Below are 19,582 nucleotides of genomic sequence, written 5' to 3'. Positions count from 1 at the left end.
TTAATTTTCTAATACAATTATATGCTTTAATTTTTCTAAATATTTAAATTTTCCTTTAATTAAGTTTACATATTTATTAAATTCAATTTAATTTAAATCTATAGAGGCCTAGAGCTTGTTCAAAGTGTTGCATTCACAAGTGAGGGTTGTCCTCCCCTAAAAATATGTGTATTATAAATTATAGGATGATATACACTTTAAAGCATTGTGCAAGTAAACATAGCAAACGTAAATAGGGCAAAAAAGAGTTTTAAGTGTAACATTTTGAATCCCCCCTCCTCTGCCTCAAAGTGGTTTTGTCCCCACTTTACCTCATTACTGTACACACACAAGTCAAACGAAGTTGAACAGAAAAGTTTTTCTGCACTGTAAGTTTTTGTTTAACTTGATGTCAGGGTTTGGACAGATGAACCCAATAGCGGACGTTGAGGGGTTAAACAAAAGACTTTATTAAACAACAAGACAAAACAAAGCCCACGTGGGGGCAAACAGCATTAAACAACATATGACAGAGACTACACTAGACTTGACTAACAACTTGACATAAAAACTAGACTAGATACTTGACTTGAATAATACACGACTGGAATACACACAAACAGTCCAAAATGATCCTGCACAGAACAAAGGAAACAATTGCATTAAATAAGGAAACCAAACAAGATAATGAGGTAACAATAGTAATCGAGGATAATGATTACTAATAAGCAGGAGAACAAAGGGGGTGGGGGCAAAAGACAAGACACCGGAGGAACATGACCCAATAAGCAAGGCCATGGGCCTCCACATAGAGCCTGGGACTGCCAGAACCCTGTCATCATGACTAGATACAAATACAAAATAAGACTCCTTGGCAGGATCCTGACACTTGACAAATTAAGTTAAGTAATTTCAGCTTTTTTATAAGTTATGTCAACTTTAAATTAATGAAAAACTTAAAATAGTAGGTTCGAGGGCCGTAACGATTAATTGTGCAAATGCGAGTTTTCTCAGTGAATGAATTTTAATAAATTACGGTGAAATCCCGGCACATCCCAAAGCCAGGGGGCGCTCTCGTGCAGAAACTTCCTTTGTGCCACAGAAGAAGTAGCATTACAAACGCTATTGCGGAAAATGTCTAAAGGAATATTTATATCGCCGTTCTTCAAATTGTTACAGGTATTTTCATGATAATAAAGACTATTTTGAATGATTTTGTTTAAGGGGTGTTGTTTTATTAAGTGCGCATTATAAACGACTCCGACTCATAATGATTTTAGATTGATAAGGACTTCCTACTGACCAAACGCTGTAGTACACGCACAAGCTGTGCATGAAACACGGAATCGCAACCTTGCGATTCAGAATCGATTTCAGGCATTTTTAGTGGGACACACAATTAATCGTTACAGCCCTAGTAGGTTCAATTGACTTGCATAACCAATCAGATTAAACTTGCATCCAGCACTGCGGCAGTAGGGTAGTTAGTGTAGTGCATTTCTAGTAGTGTACAAATGTAGTTGTGAAACTTCGGTTACATGTACGTTTACACCGCTGCCAGCGAGAGGGTAAAAAAACTTTCTGGCGGTCCTGCCAACGACGCTTTAGAAAAAGTGTAGTGGAAGCTCTGACGCTCGAACCCATTCTCAGGAATCCGCTCAAGCGGGGTTTTCCGCCTTCTGATTGGTTGCCGTCGAACGTTTCCGCATTCCAATGTGTGCACTGGTGTGCAACAGGGTTTAAGATACGTTTTCTCTTGTTTGGTGGGTGTGTCAGAACTGCAATCCAATCAGCAGCAACATGTAAATAAACCACATGGTACTAAAGAGACAGCTTACACAATAGGTCCAAGCTGTGATGTTCCTTCTCATCTACCATAGTTGCAACTCTTGTTTCATCACAACAAGGACCCGTTTCTCAATGTCAAGGAAGGATTCTCGGAATCCAGAATTTCGAGGATGCTAAGTCATCGACGTCCTTCGAAGGATGTCAAGGATCCTCGAAATTTCAGCCAAGGACTGCGTCTTTCATTCGAGAAATATCCCATATACAGGAAAGGATGCTTATGTGTATCCTTCGCGCTCTTAGCGCGCTGAAATCACCCACAATCCTATGCGCGCAGCACCGAAAGCACATCTTCCATTGATGCAATGACGCAATGACGTGCACTTGCTAGCCTGTTCCATTTAACGTGTTCTCGAATGCTTAAGAGGAGCCTCGCCTAGCCTCTGAAGGAAGTGACTTGTAAGGTCTAGTCCTGCCAAGGAAGTATCCTTGACATTGAGAAACAGCCAGGGTGTTCAACGCATCACCGTTTCTGATTTCAACTCTCCGAGACACTCACACCGTCCATGACGTGCCGCTCTATATAGTTTGGATTAACCGGTTCTCACCATACAGTAGATGCTGGAATGGCACTAACAATAAACAAACAAACAAACATGCCCTTCTGGCTTACATGGAAATGGCTTTTAAAAGAAGACCAAACCTATATAGGAACAGGAGAATTTGCATGCTGTAGCACCATGTAGTTGTGTTGGCCAATTTCAACTTGAGTAGCTTATTTTCTGTTATTAGGCAATAAACTGTCCACCTTGTGTTTCTGTGCAGACCTTGAAGGACCCCACCCTTTCGGCGAGAAAAGATTTCCAGCGAGAGGCCGAACTGCTGACTAACCTTCAGCATGAACACATAGTCAAGTTTTACGGTGTCTGCGTGGATGGCGATCCCCTCATCATGGTCTTTGAGTACATGAAGCACGGAGACCTCAACAAGTTCCTCAGGTACGATTAACACACAAAATGTTATAATGCCCTATAGTGTGTTTGTTGTTTGTGCAAATATCACAGAAAATTATTTTTAAATGTGGAATAAAGTAACAGACCAAGTAAAAATTTATTATGGAACCTCAGAATCGCATTGCTTTTGCCCTTCATACAGAAATCTTACAATGCATGAGACTAGAAATTCCCAATTTGGGTAAATGTAAGTTCAGGCGTTTAAGTCTGTGACCAGTCTACTGTGACTGCTCACCATTTCTCTTAGGGTTTTTATTGTTTTTAAAACATTTTGCCTTCTCTTGTTCATTTATAAGTGGACGTGCAGTGTGTGTTTATATGCATTGAGCTGTAATTATGATGCAAAATTGGATTGATAGGTTACAACTTTTTACAGAGGTATTGTACAAGCAACAGGAGGTGCATACACAAGTGTACTGCATTTCTGACAAGGTGCTGTGTCGGGAGAGCAGAAATTGCTTTCTCTTTCCTGATAGCTGGATTGTGGGTTTCATCAAAACTGCTTGATACGCAGTGACACTGTAAGACGATTTAATGAAAGGGCCACAGAAACTGGCAGGAATGCAAATTGCATGGTACAGTATTATTTTGCATTATGCAAAGAGTGCTGGTTGTGGATGATGAAGGGAGAAATAATATTAGAGTGACTTTCATGTGCATTGCATTGACTTTGAATGGCTATTAGAATGTTTGCCTAAACTTATTTTAATACTGCATTTTAGATTATAATATAATTATAAAAAATTAAACATCTTACAAATGTAATGTAAAATTCTGTTTAATGCAATGTGAAATGAATACGTTTTAAGTGTGGTACAAACATTAAAGTTAAAAATCAAATATTGTGCTTTCAGAGCTCATGGTCCGGACGCAATGATCCTGGTTGATGGGCAGCCACTTCAGACCAATGGAGAACTGGGTCTGTCTCAGATGTTGCACATAGCCACTCAGATCGCAGCAGGGATGGTCTACCTGGGATCTCAGCACTTTGTACACCGCGACCTGGCAACACGAAACTGCCTGGTGGGCAACGGCCTTCTCGTGAAAATCGGAGACTTCGGAATGTCGAGGGATATCTACAGCACGGATTACTATCGGGTAAGACTTTGAGTGACAATAAGCGTTCAATCGAAAAGTTGACGATCAAAGTTGATGGAAAACACATAGCATTAAAGTTTAATGAGGCTTACATTAATTATTCAGCACTGAGATTGTATGAACTCTTATTTTTTACATTTATGATATGCACTGTTAAAAATGAGCTCATTGACTTATCATTAAATATTAACAAACAAATTGACCTTTTGTCATGAAATTGTGACTTGTGGGATCATAATTACAGTAGATGCATAAGCATTGCTTGTTTTTTATAGTTTTAATATTTTTAATCTAAGGGACTGTTTATACTTGGTATTAAGATGTGTTTTCATCGATCGGATCACAAGTGGAGGAGAGAGACACATTACGTTTACACCTGGTATTTAAATCCTTCACTTTCGACCGCTTCTGTGCTGAATACTGTGAGGGGGTGGTCTGTGAGACGGTGGGCGAGTCTCTCCGCTGTCATTCAAACCCGAGCGGGAGTAATTATGAGTTTATGGACGCAAACTAATATTATGTCGGAGTCCACTGCTCGTTTAGCAAGTAAACATGCTGCACAGAGTTTTGTACGTTTGTATGTAAGAGCTGAATTTTCAGCGCAATTGATGAAATAGGATTGCGCAACTTTCACACGCTTTAAAAACGAAACTACGGAGATCAGCCGCTTAGTTTTATCAATGAAATGCTAAAAATAGCGCTGTTCACCGTATGTTCACGCCAGAAGTCAAAAAAGACGTAAAAATTGTGTTTAATACCTCAGATTAGATAAATGGGCGGTGAGAAGGCGGTCGCGTGTGGCTGTTCGAATGCATTCAACCACATGTGCGTTCCGCAACTCCAAAGCGATCCGATCGAAAGTGGTTTCGACTACCTCTGGATGTGGTTGAAAGTGGTCGAAAGTGGACGAGCTTAAAACGTTTTGAACACCGTTTACACCTGGCATTAACGTCGTCCACTTGTGATCCGATCGACGAAAACGCATGTTAATGCCAAGTGTAAACAGCCTCTAATGCTTTTTTACCATTTTTTTTAGACATTTTTTTGTAAAATACACAAATATATAAGAAATAAAGAATATCCATGCAAAAAGTAATCTCCATATTCACATCATTCATTCGTACATCCCTATTAGCTGTAAAGAATGAAGGATTATGTCTTTAAACTCGAAGGTCAGTTTAGACCATTATCCAGTTTCTGATTCATTCAGGCTAGTTAGCTCAATTATATCCTCAAAACCCATTTGCGCTCGGCGATGTCTTCTACATGCGACCCTCAATCAGAATCTTGTCTTTGCTTGACATCGACACGTTCTTCTCTGTAGCTTTGGCCTAGATGACAGAGGGCCCAATTTGCAAGCTGAGGGCCCTAAATGAATTAAAATGTATGTCTTCACTTAACTCTCAAAAAGAGGATGAATGAGGTGACTCTGAATTTAAAAGCTCGTCTTTTGCCTGACTGGATTAAGATGATGCAAACATGATTGCTCATCTCGCCACTTTCAATGTCATGTTATTCAAACGCTCAAGGTAAATGAGGATTTTCCCCTATTGGGACGAAGTCACAATGCGAATCGAGAGCCAGACGTTAAGTATGACCCCATTAGCATATGACCTCACGGATGTTTAAGATCCACTATGCAAGTGATGTTGAAAGGACACTCCACTTTTTTTTGAAAATATGGTCATTTTCCAGCTCCCCTAGAGTTAAACATTTGATTTTTACCGTTTTGGAATCCCTTCAGCTGATCTCCGGGTCTAGTGGTACCACTTTTAGCATAGCTTAGCATAATCCATTGAATCTGAATAGACCATTAGCATCGCGCTCAAAAATAACCAAAGAGTTTTTTACCATTTAAAACTCGACTCTTTTGTAGCGGTTTTGTCGTGGGTTCCTTGCACGCACGAGTGTGAAGCATATGAATGAAAACACGTCATAGGCTCGTTCGACTTCATGCGGCGCCGCAACAATCAACAGCCAGGTGACGTCAAACTAACGCGGAACTTTGACGTCATTCGGCTGCCGGTTCTTGTGGCGCCGCATTAAGTTGAACAAGCCTATTCTCTTCTCGTCAGTTCACTTGCACCAGCGCAGCACGTACACTGGCATGGAGCAGAGCGAGACCTTGATGGATTTTAAACCCTGCATATTTATCCGAGTCCTGATCGGGAGGTAACGTCCGATTCCGATCGAGTCTGAAACCACGTGATCGGGGCCGATTTCCGATCACGTGATCGGATCTGGACATCCCTAATTCACGTGATTATCTAAGTGCATTTGGTGCTTAATCAATGGAGACCACGTATCGAAACCACCAGGTCTACCATATTGGAGGGAAATAAATACAAAAGCTGCTGTGCCTCAAAGTAAGATTTTAAGAAATCAGAGCCGTTATTTGACAAGTGTTATTGCACTGAATCACTTCTAATTGCAATGGAGAGAATATGTTACATTAACGGTAAATGTCAAATAGTCTATTGCATCTCATCTTGCTTAATATATTCTGTGGCTTACTTCAAATTTAATGGCACTAAAATGGCTAATTGCTCTATGCAGCACAAAAGAGACATCTATCAGTTTACTCCCCCTAACAACTATGAAGCGACCCTAACCATCACTGTTATGCACAGGCCGATCTAAATATCAGTACAATGGGGCAAATCTGCATTGATATACAAATCACTTAAGAAATCAAGGGTTTAAGCTGCTGTTAAAGTTTTATGAAAGGGCAAATTTTTGCTACGTGCTTGATCTTAAATGTTTAAAAAAATAAAGGAATAATGATGTCATCATAATGGCAAATGCTATGTATATAGCAGGCAATGTGATTAGTTCAGGGCTTTTAGATTTTAGACGTATCAGCTTATTTCATATAAACGCCGCAATATTGTAAATACCTATATTAGTAAATAAATATGCAACAGTTTTTGGTATGTTTTCCATGTTATGTGTTCCAGTTTCATTCCAATGTCTTGGAGAACACAATTATTATCGTCATTTTGAGTTTTATCAGTGCTTCGTGGTTTTACTGTGAGCATGCCAGCCAGGTCCCTGACACCCCCATGAGTTTTGTAGCTCCTAACTGCCATAGATACAAACACGCCCCACCTCCAAAAAGATAGTAACCGAAAGGCCTGATGGCAATGATTCTCCAGAAAATCACAGGCAGTAAAGAAAAAAGAGTCAGTATTCATCAGAAGCCTGGTTTCCTGTGTTCATGTTTGGTTTGATTGTGGAGTATAATCTCATTTGCAGTGGTGGTGGTCGATTTGAAGCCCCTCGGGTTCTGTTTGTCAGAGTACATTTGCGTAGAGGGCAATGACAAAACATTGCAGCTGCTTGCCAGCCTCACAACTTGCTTTAGAGTAAAGCGGAGTTAAATTTATATTTGGAGACCAGGTTATTGAAGTCAGACATGTTCAACTCAATCTACAGTATTCAAAATTGCAAGGGTACACCCTACACTTTACATTATCAGTGTATTTGGGAATGCATCATCATAAATGATGTCATTTTCTTTATTTCTAAATAGTAAATGGTCCTACGGTTGCCATTTTTCCTTACTCCGATACTTCCACACCCTTTAAATGTCCCATTAAATGAGAAAAATTCAGAACACATTTCCTCAACGCTGTCGTTTTTCCTGAATGCCTTCTTTTAATGACATCATCTCTCATCAGGCGTTTATTGGAACAAACACGCTATTGATTTTAATACGCATTAATTACCACTACGCGATTCCCATCCTTCTCATGTACGATTCTTCTCCTCTAGACGTTAATTGTGTTGCCTTTCATCTGTGCCCTTTCAAATTACGTTGGCATTTTTGTCACCACCCTGCCAGTTTTCATTCCGATCTCGGCGAAGCCCCGCAGACTGATTTACATGCATCCGCACTCTCAGCGATCCACGCCGGAAGAAGATGGCAAGGAGATATCCAAAAGATGTTATTCAAAAGAATCGAAATTTAATCAATGCAATCGATTCATTTAACTTTCCAAATACTCTTTCAAAAGCACATATGCACAAAACAAGCACTTGTATATGACTAATTTTGGAATAAATATACTGCTAAAATACTAACATTATCTTCTTACTGTTGTACATATTGTAGACTGCATTACAATTTTCTGTATGCATGGAACAACCACATTTGCTAAAATATGGTCAAGACAATCTCCTGAACTCCAAACTGAATGTCAAAATGGGAAAGAAAGGTGATTTAAGCAATTTTGAGCGTGACATGGTTGTTGGTGCCAGACGGGTCAGTCTGATTATTTCACAATCTGCTCAGTTACTGGGATTTTCACGCACAACCATTTCTAGGGTTTACAAAGAATGGTGTGAAAAGGGAAAAACATTCAGTATGAGCAGTCCTGTGAGCGAAAATGCCTTGTTGATGCTAGAGGTCAGAGGAGAATGGGCCGACTGATTCAAGCTGATATAAGAGCAACTTTGACTGAAATAAGCACTCGTTACAACCGAGGTATGCAGCATAGCATTTGTGAAGCTACAACACACACAACCTTGAGGCGGATGGGCTACAACAGCAGAAGATCCCACCGGGTACCACTCATCTCCACTACAAATAGGAAAAAGAGGCTACAATTTGCACGAGCTCACCAAAATTGGACAGTTAAAGATTGGAAAAATGTTGCCAGGTCTGATGAGTCTCGATTTCTGTTAAGACATTCAGATGGTAGAGTCAGAATTGGGCGGAAACAGAATGAGAACATGGATCCATCATGCCTTGTTACCACTATGCAGGCTGGTGGTGGTGGTGTAATGGTTTGGGGATGTTTTCTTGTCACACTTTAGGCACCTTAGTGCCAATTGGGCTTCATTTAAATGCCACGGCCTACCTGAGCATTGTTTCTAACCATGTCCATCACTTTATGACCACCATGAACCCATCCTCTGATGGCTACTTCCAGCAGGATAATGCACCATGTCACAAAGCTCGAATCATTGTTGGTTTCTTGAACATGAACATGAGTTTACTGTACTAAAATGGCCCCCACAGTCACCAGATCTCAACCCAATAGAGCATCTTTGGGATGTGGTGGAACGGGAGCTTCGTGCCCTGGATGTGCATCCCACAAATCTCCATCAACTGCAAGATGCTATCCTATCAATATGGGCCAACATTTCTAAAGAATGCTTTCAGCACCTTGTTGAATTAATGCCACGTAGAATTAAAGCAATTCTAAAGGTGAAAGGGGGTCAAACACAGTACTATTATGGTGTTCCTAATAATCCTTTAGGTGAGTGTATATGCTATATAATACATACATAATAGTTTAAAATAACTTGAAAATGGATCCCATTGAATTCCCAGGAGAATAGTCTGTTGATTTAAGTGTATGCGAACGTACATACACATTCAAATGCAGACGTGTACGCAGACGCTGGACAAAATGCAACGCATCTCCTGTGCTACATACTACATTCTCATGTACGTGCATGCACAACCTATGCATACAAAATATGATGGGGCCCTTCAAAAATTGGGGGGTGCGTGTACAGTACGTGCCCACTCTTTTGCATACATGTAAAATATTTCGGCCTTAATGGTGGTCGTCATAAACTAATGCTTCCTGTTTAACTACTGCACTACAGTATAAACTACTCTGTCTTCAGTACCCGTGTGCTAGTATTCGATTCTGAACACAGCCTACGTCTTTCATTGAAGCAGCGGTAGGGCACAGTATGTGAACAATAGTGACAGGTTGCTTGCACCAACGCTAACGCACGTCAAAACGCAAACCATTTTTAGCCATGTAGCGCTGGTGCTCATACCTTTATTACTTTCATCCCTGGCTGACTCTTCTGGCAGGCGTACTGCACGCTAACACTAATGTGGGTTGGGTGAGCAAGACGAGCAGCTCGGTGTGGCCATAGGGAGCAGTTCCTGCCCACGCACAGGGAAAGATACCAGCATCCCAGTAGTACCCTGAACTCCATCTCGCGAAACAAGAGGAGTGTTGTTTGACCGCAGCAGGACTGGCATATTGCTTACACTTCCTAAAGGGCAGAGGCAGGAGACAGACAGCGAGATCCAGGGAGGGGAGGGATATTTGCTACACATCACTGGAGCCGGTGGGACATCTTCCTCCTCTGTGAGAAACCGGCTGCAAATGAGAGGCAGGGAAGCGTGGCTGATGAACATACACAGCCTTATATTGCCCCATCATTCCTTGTATTAATGACATTAAACTAAAAAAACAACAACATCCAGGCCTGTAATTGCAGTACGTCTCAGTGCATCTGTGGTTTCCTACTGGCAAATCGACGTCTTGAAGTCATTCATATTTTTGCACTCGTTATTCCAAGCGTCACTCATTTGCAAACCAATTTGATAAACAATGATTTATTCATCACCAAACATTAAAAACAGTCACATTTTTGCTAATTCTTAAATTGTCGTCCTTTGCTCGGCACTCAGGGACACGTGCAGATTAAACAGCAGTTGCCAGGGATACAACCCTGCCAAGGCATTGTGGGACAAAAGCCAATAGACATTTTTCCGTAATCTCAACTATAAGCACAGCATCTCACAATACATAACTACAATGTTTTGTATTCTGGGGACGTGCCGTATACAGCACAATGGCAGGCTTCTTTGTATTCCTGTGTGTCCTGTGTATAGTCGATAGTCTGACCCCCATGTGAGGAAAGCATTAATGAGACTTGTAATTAATACACAGTCGCCACTTACTGTATGAGTTGAAAGCCACAATAACCACAAAGCCGCCATTGAAACGTCACTCTTTGCTGTCTTAGCATTGCTGTAATTAACACAAAGAGATAACAGATTGTCGAACAATCTGCTTTGATATCGGCTTATGGCGAAGATGATTAATGTTTTATTGTTTGAATCGATTATATAGCCTAAAGAGAGACTTTACTTATGTAGTTTGATGGTTTGAAGTCATCAGACTCTTAACATGCCAGCCTGATCTCACAGCATTTCAGACATTTTTACAAGTCGGCTAATTCGTATGAATTCGTACGAATATTATATTTTATGAGTTGGCTAGTTTGTATGAATTTGTACGAAGTGAATCAGACAAATATGTTTGAATATTATACAGAAGAATTATAATGCCCCGCCCCTAACACCAACATAGAAGGGGACATTATTATTATTATTATTATTTTGTATAATATTCAATTCAATTCAATTCAATTCAATTCAATTTTATTTATATAGCGCTTTTCACAATTGGTGATTGTTTCAAAGCAGCTTTACATTAATAGAAGCAGTGGAAAGCACAGAAAAATGACAGATAGCACAACATAATACACGATAGCACAAGCAGCTAAATTTGATGCGACTATGAATCAACATTATAAGCGTGCGTATTGCTAATGTAACGTAAAGAAGAGGGTGCTAAGTTAAGCCCAAGAAGGCTGCCTCCCCGGGTTGAAAAACCCCCTAGGAGAAAAAAAAACCCAGGCTCAGCCGGGGAAGTAAAAAAAAGTCATAGGAGGACATATTTGTCTGATTCACTTCGTACAAATTCATACAAACTAGCCAACTCATAAAATATAATATTCGTACGTATTCATACGAATTAGCCGACAACACAATTGGGGCAATTCTTGCATATATTTTCACATATTTTACGAGGTGGCTAATTCTTATGAATTTGTACGAAGTAAATCAGTCAAATACATACGAATTTGTATAATATTCGTACATATTTGTCTGATTCACTTCGTACAAATTTATACGAACTAGCCAACTCATAAAATATAAGATCTGTACGTATTACGAATTTAATATTCGTACATATTATGAATTAGCCGACAACACAATCGGGGCAATTCTTGCATATATTTTTATATATTTTACAAGGTGGCTCATTCTTATGAATTTGTACAAAGTGAAAAAGACAAATAGGTACGAATATTATACAAAAGAATTATAATGCCCCAACCCTAACACCAACATTACAGGGGGAAATTTTTTGTATAATATTTGTCTGATTAACTTTGTACAAATTCATACGAACTAGCCAACTCATAAAATATAATATTCGTACGTATTCATACGAATTAGCCGACAACACAATCATGGCAATTCTTGCAAATATTTTAACATATGCTACGAGGTGGCTCATTCTTATGAATTCGTATGAAGTAAATCAAACAAATACGTACGAATATTATACAAAAAATTAGAATGCCCCGCCCCTAACACCAACATTGCAGGGGGACATAATATTCGTACATATTTGTCTGATTAACTTTGTACAAATTCATACGAACTAGCCAACTCATAAAATATAATATTTGTACATATTCATATGAATTAGCCGACAACACAATCATGGCAATTCTTGCATATATTTGTACATATTTTACGAGGTGGCTAATTCGTATGAATTCGTACGAAGTAAATCAGACCAATATGAACGAATACTATACAAAAAATTATAATGCCCCCTGCAATGTTATTATTTTTTTGTCTAACATTCGTACATATTTGTCTGATTAACTTTGTACGAATTCATACAAATTAGCCACCTCATAAAATATTTAAAAATATATTGCCATGTTTGTGTTGGATATGCACCTCATTTATCTTTATTGGTTTGTTTTGGTATGTACTTGAAATGTTTTTGTGTGTTTACTTGTAAGGGATGTCGAACCAACATCCTCTTGAGCACATGCGTATTTTAATGCTTGCGGCACCATGTTTCCAACTCGTTCCCGCTTTCTCAGCTCGACAATTCATTTCTTCCATTGATATTTTTTATAATGGTCATGCAGTAATGTCTCCATTCGATAGCTTCACACCCCCTCTAGAAGACAGAAAGCAACAAGGTATATTTATTCATTCGGCTATATCTCATTTTGCCATATTTAGGTCTAAACACAAAAACATACTTGTGCAATGACATCCACAAGTCTGAGACGGCAGTGAAAATCTGAAATAATTTATATATAAAGTCAAAAAATATATAAAGATATATAAATAAGACAAATAAAAGTGCACGTTTTTTAAAAGTCCCTAATCAAATAAGCACATTTGTGACATTGACCATGTTAACACATGGCCTCGATACGGTAGGTAAGATTTCTCTTCTTCCACTGAATCGCACTTGGAATGTTCTCAATCATGCTGGGATAACATGGATCATCAGGTTCTCCACAAACCTGGATGGTAGTATCCATGCCAGCTCCACTGCATGCTGTCATTAAAGGAACAAGTCATGTTAATATTTATCTCAAACTTTTATTCTAAAAATATTGTATGTAATGAAAATTGTGGTTTTAGGATTTACATGTGCTTGTGTCTACGAAAAAGGTGCATTCGATAAATCCCAGTCTGAATTTTTAACAGGTGGGAGGTCACACCATGCTGCCCATTCGCTGGATGCCACCAGAAAGCATCATGTACAGGAAGTTCACGACAGAGAGTGACGTGTGGAGCTTCGGTGTTATCCTCTGGGAGATCTTCACCTATGGAAAGCAGCCATGGTTTCAGCTGGCAAATAATGAAGTAGGTTGATTTTATATGTTTCTGTACAGTCCATTTTAAGACTAAAAGTATGCTGTGAATATTTTAGAGATAGTTTGGCTTTGGTTAAATTACATTTTGGATGCGGGGGACACATAAAATGCAGACAGATTGTGTTTATTTGTCAATCCATTCCATTTTCTAGCTCCATCCCAAGTTTTAATTTCAGCCCAGCGTTGGCTCAACTTATCAGAAGTTGAAACTTTAAAAAGTAGGTTGAATTGACTTGCATAATAAAGTTGTTTAAACTTCATGCTTTAAACTTTTTTTGTGTGGGCTCGTCCCTTTTTGACGCAACACTTTTTTTACTTTTTTTTGAGTGCACTGGCTCATTTATTCCTTTATAGCTCTGTGGTAGAGCATTGCGTTTGCAGCGCAAAAGGTCATGGGTTTAAACCCAGGGAACACAAATACTGATACAAATGTATAGCTTGTAATGCACTGTAAGTCGCTTTGGAAGATGTAAAAGTGTCTGCCAAATACATAAAATAAATACAAAACCTATAAAATGGAAAATGGAATGGATTGACATACAAACTGGCAATATATAAACCCCTGGTTTTGCCTCGAAATGAGACGCATTCATTGCCAGTTTTAGTGTAGTTTATGACTTTTGCTTATATATTCATGGCTAGAATTAAAAAGCCTCAATTACGCAGTATAATCACTATGACTTGAGTCATGTTACAGATAAAGATGGGCACTCAAGCTTGTCCTGAACATGATTTGCCTTTAAAAAACAAACAGGAGATACATGTGTTAAAATGTCATGATGTTGGTTTATTCATGGCACACACTCCCTCGTGTGCTGCATTAATGTGCAAACCTTCCCACTTAATTTTCCCCCATTGTTCCTCTCTGTTACATTTTACGGCTAAGGTTTGGATGAACTCCAAACAGCCGTACACACACACAGATCCTACTCCCAAGATATTTCCTTGTGAATAATAAATATTATTATATACCTTTTCAGATGCCCCAATTTATTACCACGATTGCTGTAAATGTTGCTATGGTTAGATGATAGCTTTTAATAAGATATTTTCTGCAAAATATATTTCAATATGAACTGGGCTTAACACTTCCAAATAAAACTTTGTCTTGACAAACTTTGATCCCTGTGTGCTTGCTGGGATGCTGTCTGTACAACGTGAGGATTTTAATTAGATTGCCGGTGGCTGTGGTTTATGAAAAGAGCAGCTTTATAAATCACATCATATACAGTAAGACCCTGAACAGATACAGATTGGATGCAGTTTATAGGAATATTTCATGGGTTGTCTGGCTTATACTTCACCCTTCAAGCTAAAGAGAGAAAGAGAACAAGTATATTTTGTATAGGATCATTAATACTGTTTGTACTGTGACATAATTTATTTGATCATTTAACACCTCCCCCATTGTCATATTGCCATAGTGTAAAACTCTCATTACTGTAATATCAAAATAATAACCCTACCTCAAGGCATATCATGGTATAGTCCCGAAATATTTTATTTATTTGTGTTAATGGACATGATTTTCCACCTTTTTTCATGTCATTGAGCACGAATGTCTTTTTCGTGTCACTTAGCACAAATTTCTATAAATAGTTTTTCGTGTCCCTAGCACGACTTTCTTTTTTATAAAAAGTGACATGAAAAAGACATCCGTGCTACAGACACGAAAAACTATTTACAGGAAGCGACATGAAAAAAACATCCGTGCTACGGACATAAAAAAATATTTATAAGAAGCAAAATGAAAAAGACATCTGTGCTACGGACACGAAAAACTATTTATAGGAAGCGACATGAAAAAGACATCCATGCTACGGACACGAAAACCTATTTATAGGAAGCGACATGAAAAATACATCCGTGTTACAGACACGAAAAACTATTTATAGGAAGCAACACGAAAAAGACATTTGTGCTACAGACACGAAAAACTATTTATAGAAAGCGACATGAAAAAGACATTCGTGCTACGGACAAGAAAAACTATTTATAGGAAGCGACATGAAAAAACATCCGTGCTACGGACACGAAAAGCGATTTATAGAAAGCGACACGAAAAAGACATTCGTGCTATGGACATGAAAAACGATTTATAGAAACGACATGAAAAAGACATTTGTGCTACGGACACGAAAAACTGTTTATAGAAAGCAACACGAAAAAGACATTTGTGCTACGGACACGAAAAACTGTTTATAGAAAGCAACACGAAAAAGACATTTGTGCTACGGACACGAAAAACTGTTTATAGAAAGCAACACGAAAAAGACATTTGTGCTACGGACACGAAAAACTATTTATAGGAAGCGACATGAAAAATCATCCGTGCTACGGACCTAAAAAGCGATTTATAGAAAGTGACACAAAAAAGACATTCATGCTACAGACACAAAAAACAATTTATAGAAAGCGACATGAAAAAGACATTCGTGCTACGGACACGAAAAACGATTTATAGAAAGCGACATGAAAAAGACATTTGTGCTATGGACACGAAAACCTATTTATAGGAAGCGACATGAAAAAGACATTTGTGCTACGGACACGAAAAACTATTTATAGGAAGCGACATGAAAAATCATCCGTGCTACGGACCTAAAAAGCGATTTATAGAAAGTGACACAAAAAAGACATTCATGCTACAGACACAAAAAACAATTTATAGAAAGCGACATGAAAAAGACATTCGTGCTACGGACACGAAAAACGATTTATAGAAAGCGACATGAAAAAGACATTTGTGCTATGGACACGAAAACCTATTTATAGGAAGCGACATGAAAAAGCATCCGTGCTATGGACACGAAAAATGATTTATAGAAAGCATCACCAAAAAGACATTCGTTCAACGACACGAAAAACTATTTATAGAAAGCGACACGAAAAAGACATTCATGCTACAGACACAAAAACTATTTATAGAAAGCGACACAAAAAAGACATTTGTGCTACAGACACGAAAAACTATTCATAGGAAGCGACATGAAAAAGCATCCGTGCTACGGACACGAAAAGCGATTTATAGAAAGCTACACGGAAAAGACATTTGTGCTACAGACCCGAAAAAACTATGTATAGAAAGCGACACGAAAAAGAACATTCTTGCTACGGACACGAAAAACAATTTATAGAAAGCGACACGAAAAAGACATTCGTGCTACGGACACGAAAAACTGTTTATAGAAAGCGACATGAAAAAGACATTCGTGCTACAGACAAGAAAAACTATTTATAGGAAGCGACATGAAAAAACATCCGTGCTACGGACATGAAAAACTATTTATAGAAAGCGACATGAAAAAGACATTTGTGCTACGGACACGAAAAACTATTTATAGAAAGCGACATGAAAAAGACATTCATGCTATGGACAAGAAAAACTATTTATAGAAAGCGACATGAAAAACATTCGTGCTACGGACAAGAAAAACTATTTATAGAAAGCAACATGAAAAAGACATTTGTGCTACGGACACGAAAAACTATTTATAGAAAGCGACATGAAAAAGACATTCGTGCTACGGACAAGAAAAACTATTTATAGAAAGCGACATGAAAAACATTCGTGCTACGGACAAGAAAAACTATTTATAGAAAGCGACATGAAAAAGACATTTGTGCTATGGACACGAAAACCTTTTCATAGGAAGCGACATGAAAAAGCATCCGTGCTATGGACACGAAAAATTATTTATAGAAAGCATCACCAAAAAGACATTCATTCTACGGCACGAAAAACTATTTATAGAAAGCGACACGAAAAAGACATTCATGCTACAGACACAAAAACTATTTATAGAAAGCGACACGAAAAAGACATTTGTGCTACAGACACGAAAAACTATTCATAGGAAGCGACATGAAAAAGACATCCGTGTTATGGACACGAAAAACTATTTATAGGAAGCGACACGGAAAAGACATTTGTGCTACAGACCCGAAAAAACTATGTATAGAAAGCGACACGAAAAAGAACATTCTTGCTACGGACACGAAAAACAATTTATAGAAAGCGACACGAAAAAGACATTCGTGCTACGGACACGAAAAACTGTTTATAGAAAGCAACACGAAAAAGACATTTGTGCTACAGACACGAAAAACTATTCATAGGAAGCGACATGAAAAAGACATCCGTGTTATGGACACGAAAAACTATTTATAGGAAGCGACACGGAAAAGATATTTGTGCTACAGACCCGAAAAAACTATGTATAGAAAGCGACACGAAAAAGAACATTCTTGCTACGGACACGAAAAACAATTTATAGAAAGCGACACGAAAAAGACATTCGTGCTACGGACATGAAAAACTGTTTATAGAAAGCAACACGAAAAAGACATTTGTGCTACGGACAAGAAAAACTATTTATAGGAAGCGACATGAAAAATCATCCGTGCTACGGACACAAAAAGCGATTTATAGAAAGCGACACGAAAAAGACATTCGTGCTACGGACACGAAAAACGATTTATAGAAAGCGACATGAAAAAGACATTTGTGCTATGGACACGAAAACCTATTTATAGGAAGCGACATGAAAAAGCATCCGTGCTATGGACACGAAAAATTATTTATAGAAAGCATCACCAAAAAGACATTCGTTCTACGGCACGAAAAACTATTTATAGAAAGCGACCCGAAAAACACATTCATGCTACAGACACAAAAACTATTTATAGAAAGCGACACAAAAAAGACATTTGTGCTACAGACACGAAAAACTATTCATAGGAAGCGACATGAAAAAGACATCCGTGTTATGGACACGGAAAACTATTTATAGGAAGCGACATGAAAAAGGCATCCGTAATACGGACACAACAAACTGTTTATAGGAAGCGACATGAAAAAAACATTCGTGCTACGGACAAGAAAAACTATTTATAGAAAGCGACATGAAAAAGACATTTGTGCTACGGACACGAAAAACGATTTATAGAAAGCGACATGAAAAAAAACATTTGTGCTATGTACATGAAAAACGATTTATAGAAAGCGACATGAAAAAAGATTTGTGCTATGAACACGAAAAACTATTTATAGAAAATGACTTGAAAAAAGTTGAAAATCATGTTCTTGAACACAAATAAATACATAAAATATTTTGTGATTATAACACAACTTGCCTTCAGATTGGGTTGCAAAATAATTATTGATATGTCATTTCTATACAGAAATACAGTAATGAGAATCTAATGAATACCAACATTGAGAATAATGGGTATTATTAAAAACTTAAAACAGAAACATCCAGCTGTATTACGGTAATGAGATTTTCAAGAGAAATGTACCTAACCGTAATAAAAATAAAGAAAAAAAAATCTGGAAATATAAAAAATCCTAGACAAAATGTTAAATGCTCTCACAAAAGTCTTTTTAAAGTAGCCTCTGCGAAATTAAAATATAATAAATTTTTTTCCCTCTATAATTGAAAGAATAGGCCATGAAAAATATAACCCAGACAACACCTCTGAGAAAAAGATATACTGGACCTTGCTGGCTAAAATATTGCTGGATATGAACATACCTTGGTGTTTCAAGTTATGAAAAGTAAAAAAAACATATATTGACACTGAAGTCTCTTGAAGCAGGATTACGCACATCACACACAGATTATCAATATCGACTCTGTGAATCATAATCTATAAGAACATGCCGATTTATGTGAGCATGATGTGTTTTGTATTATATATAAGGGGGGCTTGAATACCAATAACAGCCGCCCTGTATTCTGTTGCCGGGGGGTCGGTGGCTACCGCATGGCATCAGAATATTGTGAAACTAAATCAAACTATCCATCAATAAAACACAGACAGTCACTAGCTGAAGTCAGAGAGGTGATCTCGAGGGACAACCGGCAATTATCTATCTCTTCTAAAAGTCAATACAAAGCTCTCTACTCGGCCAGATGTCTTGGTTTTCATGAGACGGTTGTATTTTGTTCATCACAGTAGACAGGTCATAGATGTTTTTTCTATAGCAACAGCCAGCTGTTACAAGAGTGAACAAATCTGTCGAACAAAAAACATGAATCAGTCAGTTCCTTTATTGTCAGACTGTCAGCAAGTCTCTGTCTCACAGACTTTTGCTGCAATGCACACGTTCACAGCCTCAAATGCCCATTTTGAGAGATTATGAAATGACCCAGTAACATTTTACATGATGTAACATAGAC

General features: G+C 38.2%; 1 protein-coding gene across 1 annotated transcript in view; it reads left to right on the top strand.

Annotated features, from left to right (window-relative positions):
* The window catches only part of ntrk3a (neurotrophic tyrosine kinase, receptor, type 3a), a 280,863-nt gene that overhangs the window by 251,121 nt on the left and 10,160 nt on the right, over positions 1-19,582 (top strand). The window contains exons 15-17 of the mRNA XM_073868566.1: positions 2,590-2,762; positions 3,632-3,875; positions 13,228-13,386. Of these exons, the coding sequence (XP_073724667.1) occupies positions 2,590-2,762; positions 3,632-3,875; positions 13,228-13,386 (576 nt within the window). The remainder of the gene's footprint in view (positions 1-2,589; positions 2,763-3,631; positions 3,876-13,227; positions 13,387-19,582) is intronic.

The sequence above is a fragment of the Misgurnus anguillicaudatus genome, chromosome 6 (assembly GCF_027580225.2).
Source record: "Misgurnus anguillicaudatus chromosome 6, ASM2758022v2, whole genome shotgun sequence".
NCBI classification, from domain to species: Eukaryota; Metazoa; Chordata; class Actinopteri; order Cypriniformes; family Cobitidae; genus Misgurnus; species Misgurnus anguillicaudatus.
This window is presented reverse-complemented; position numbering and strand designations above follow the sequence as displayed.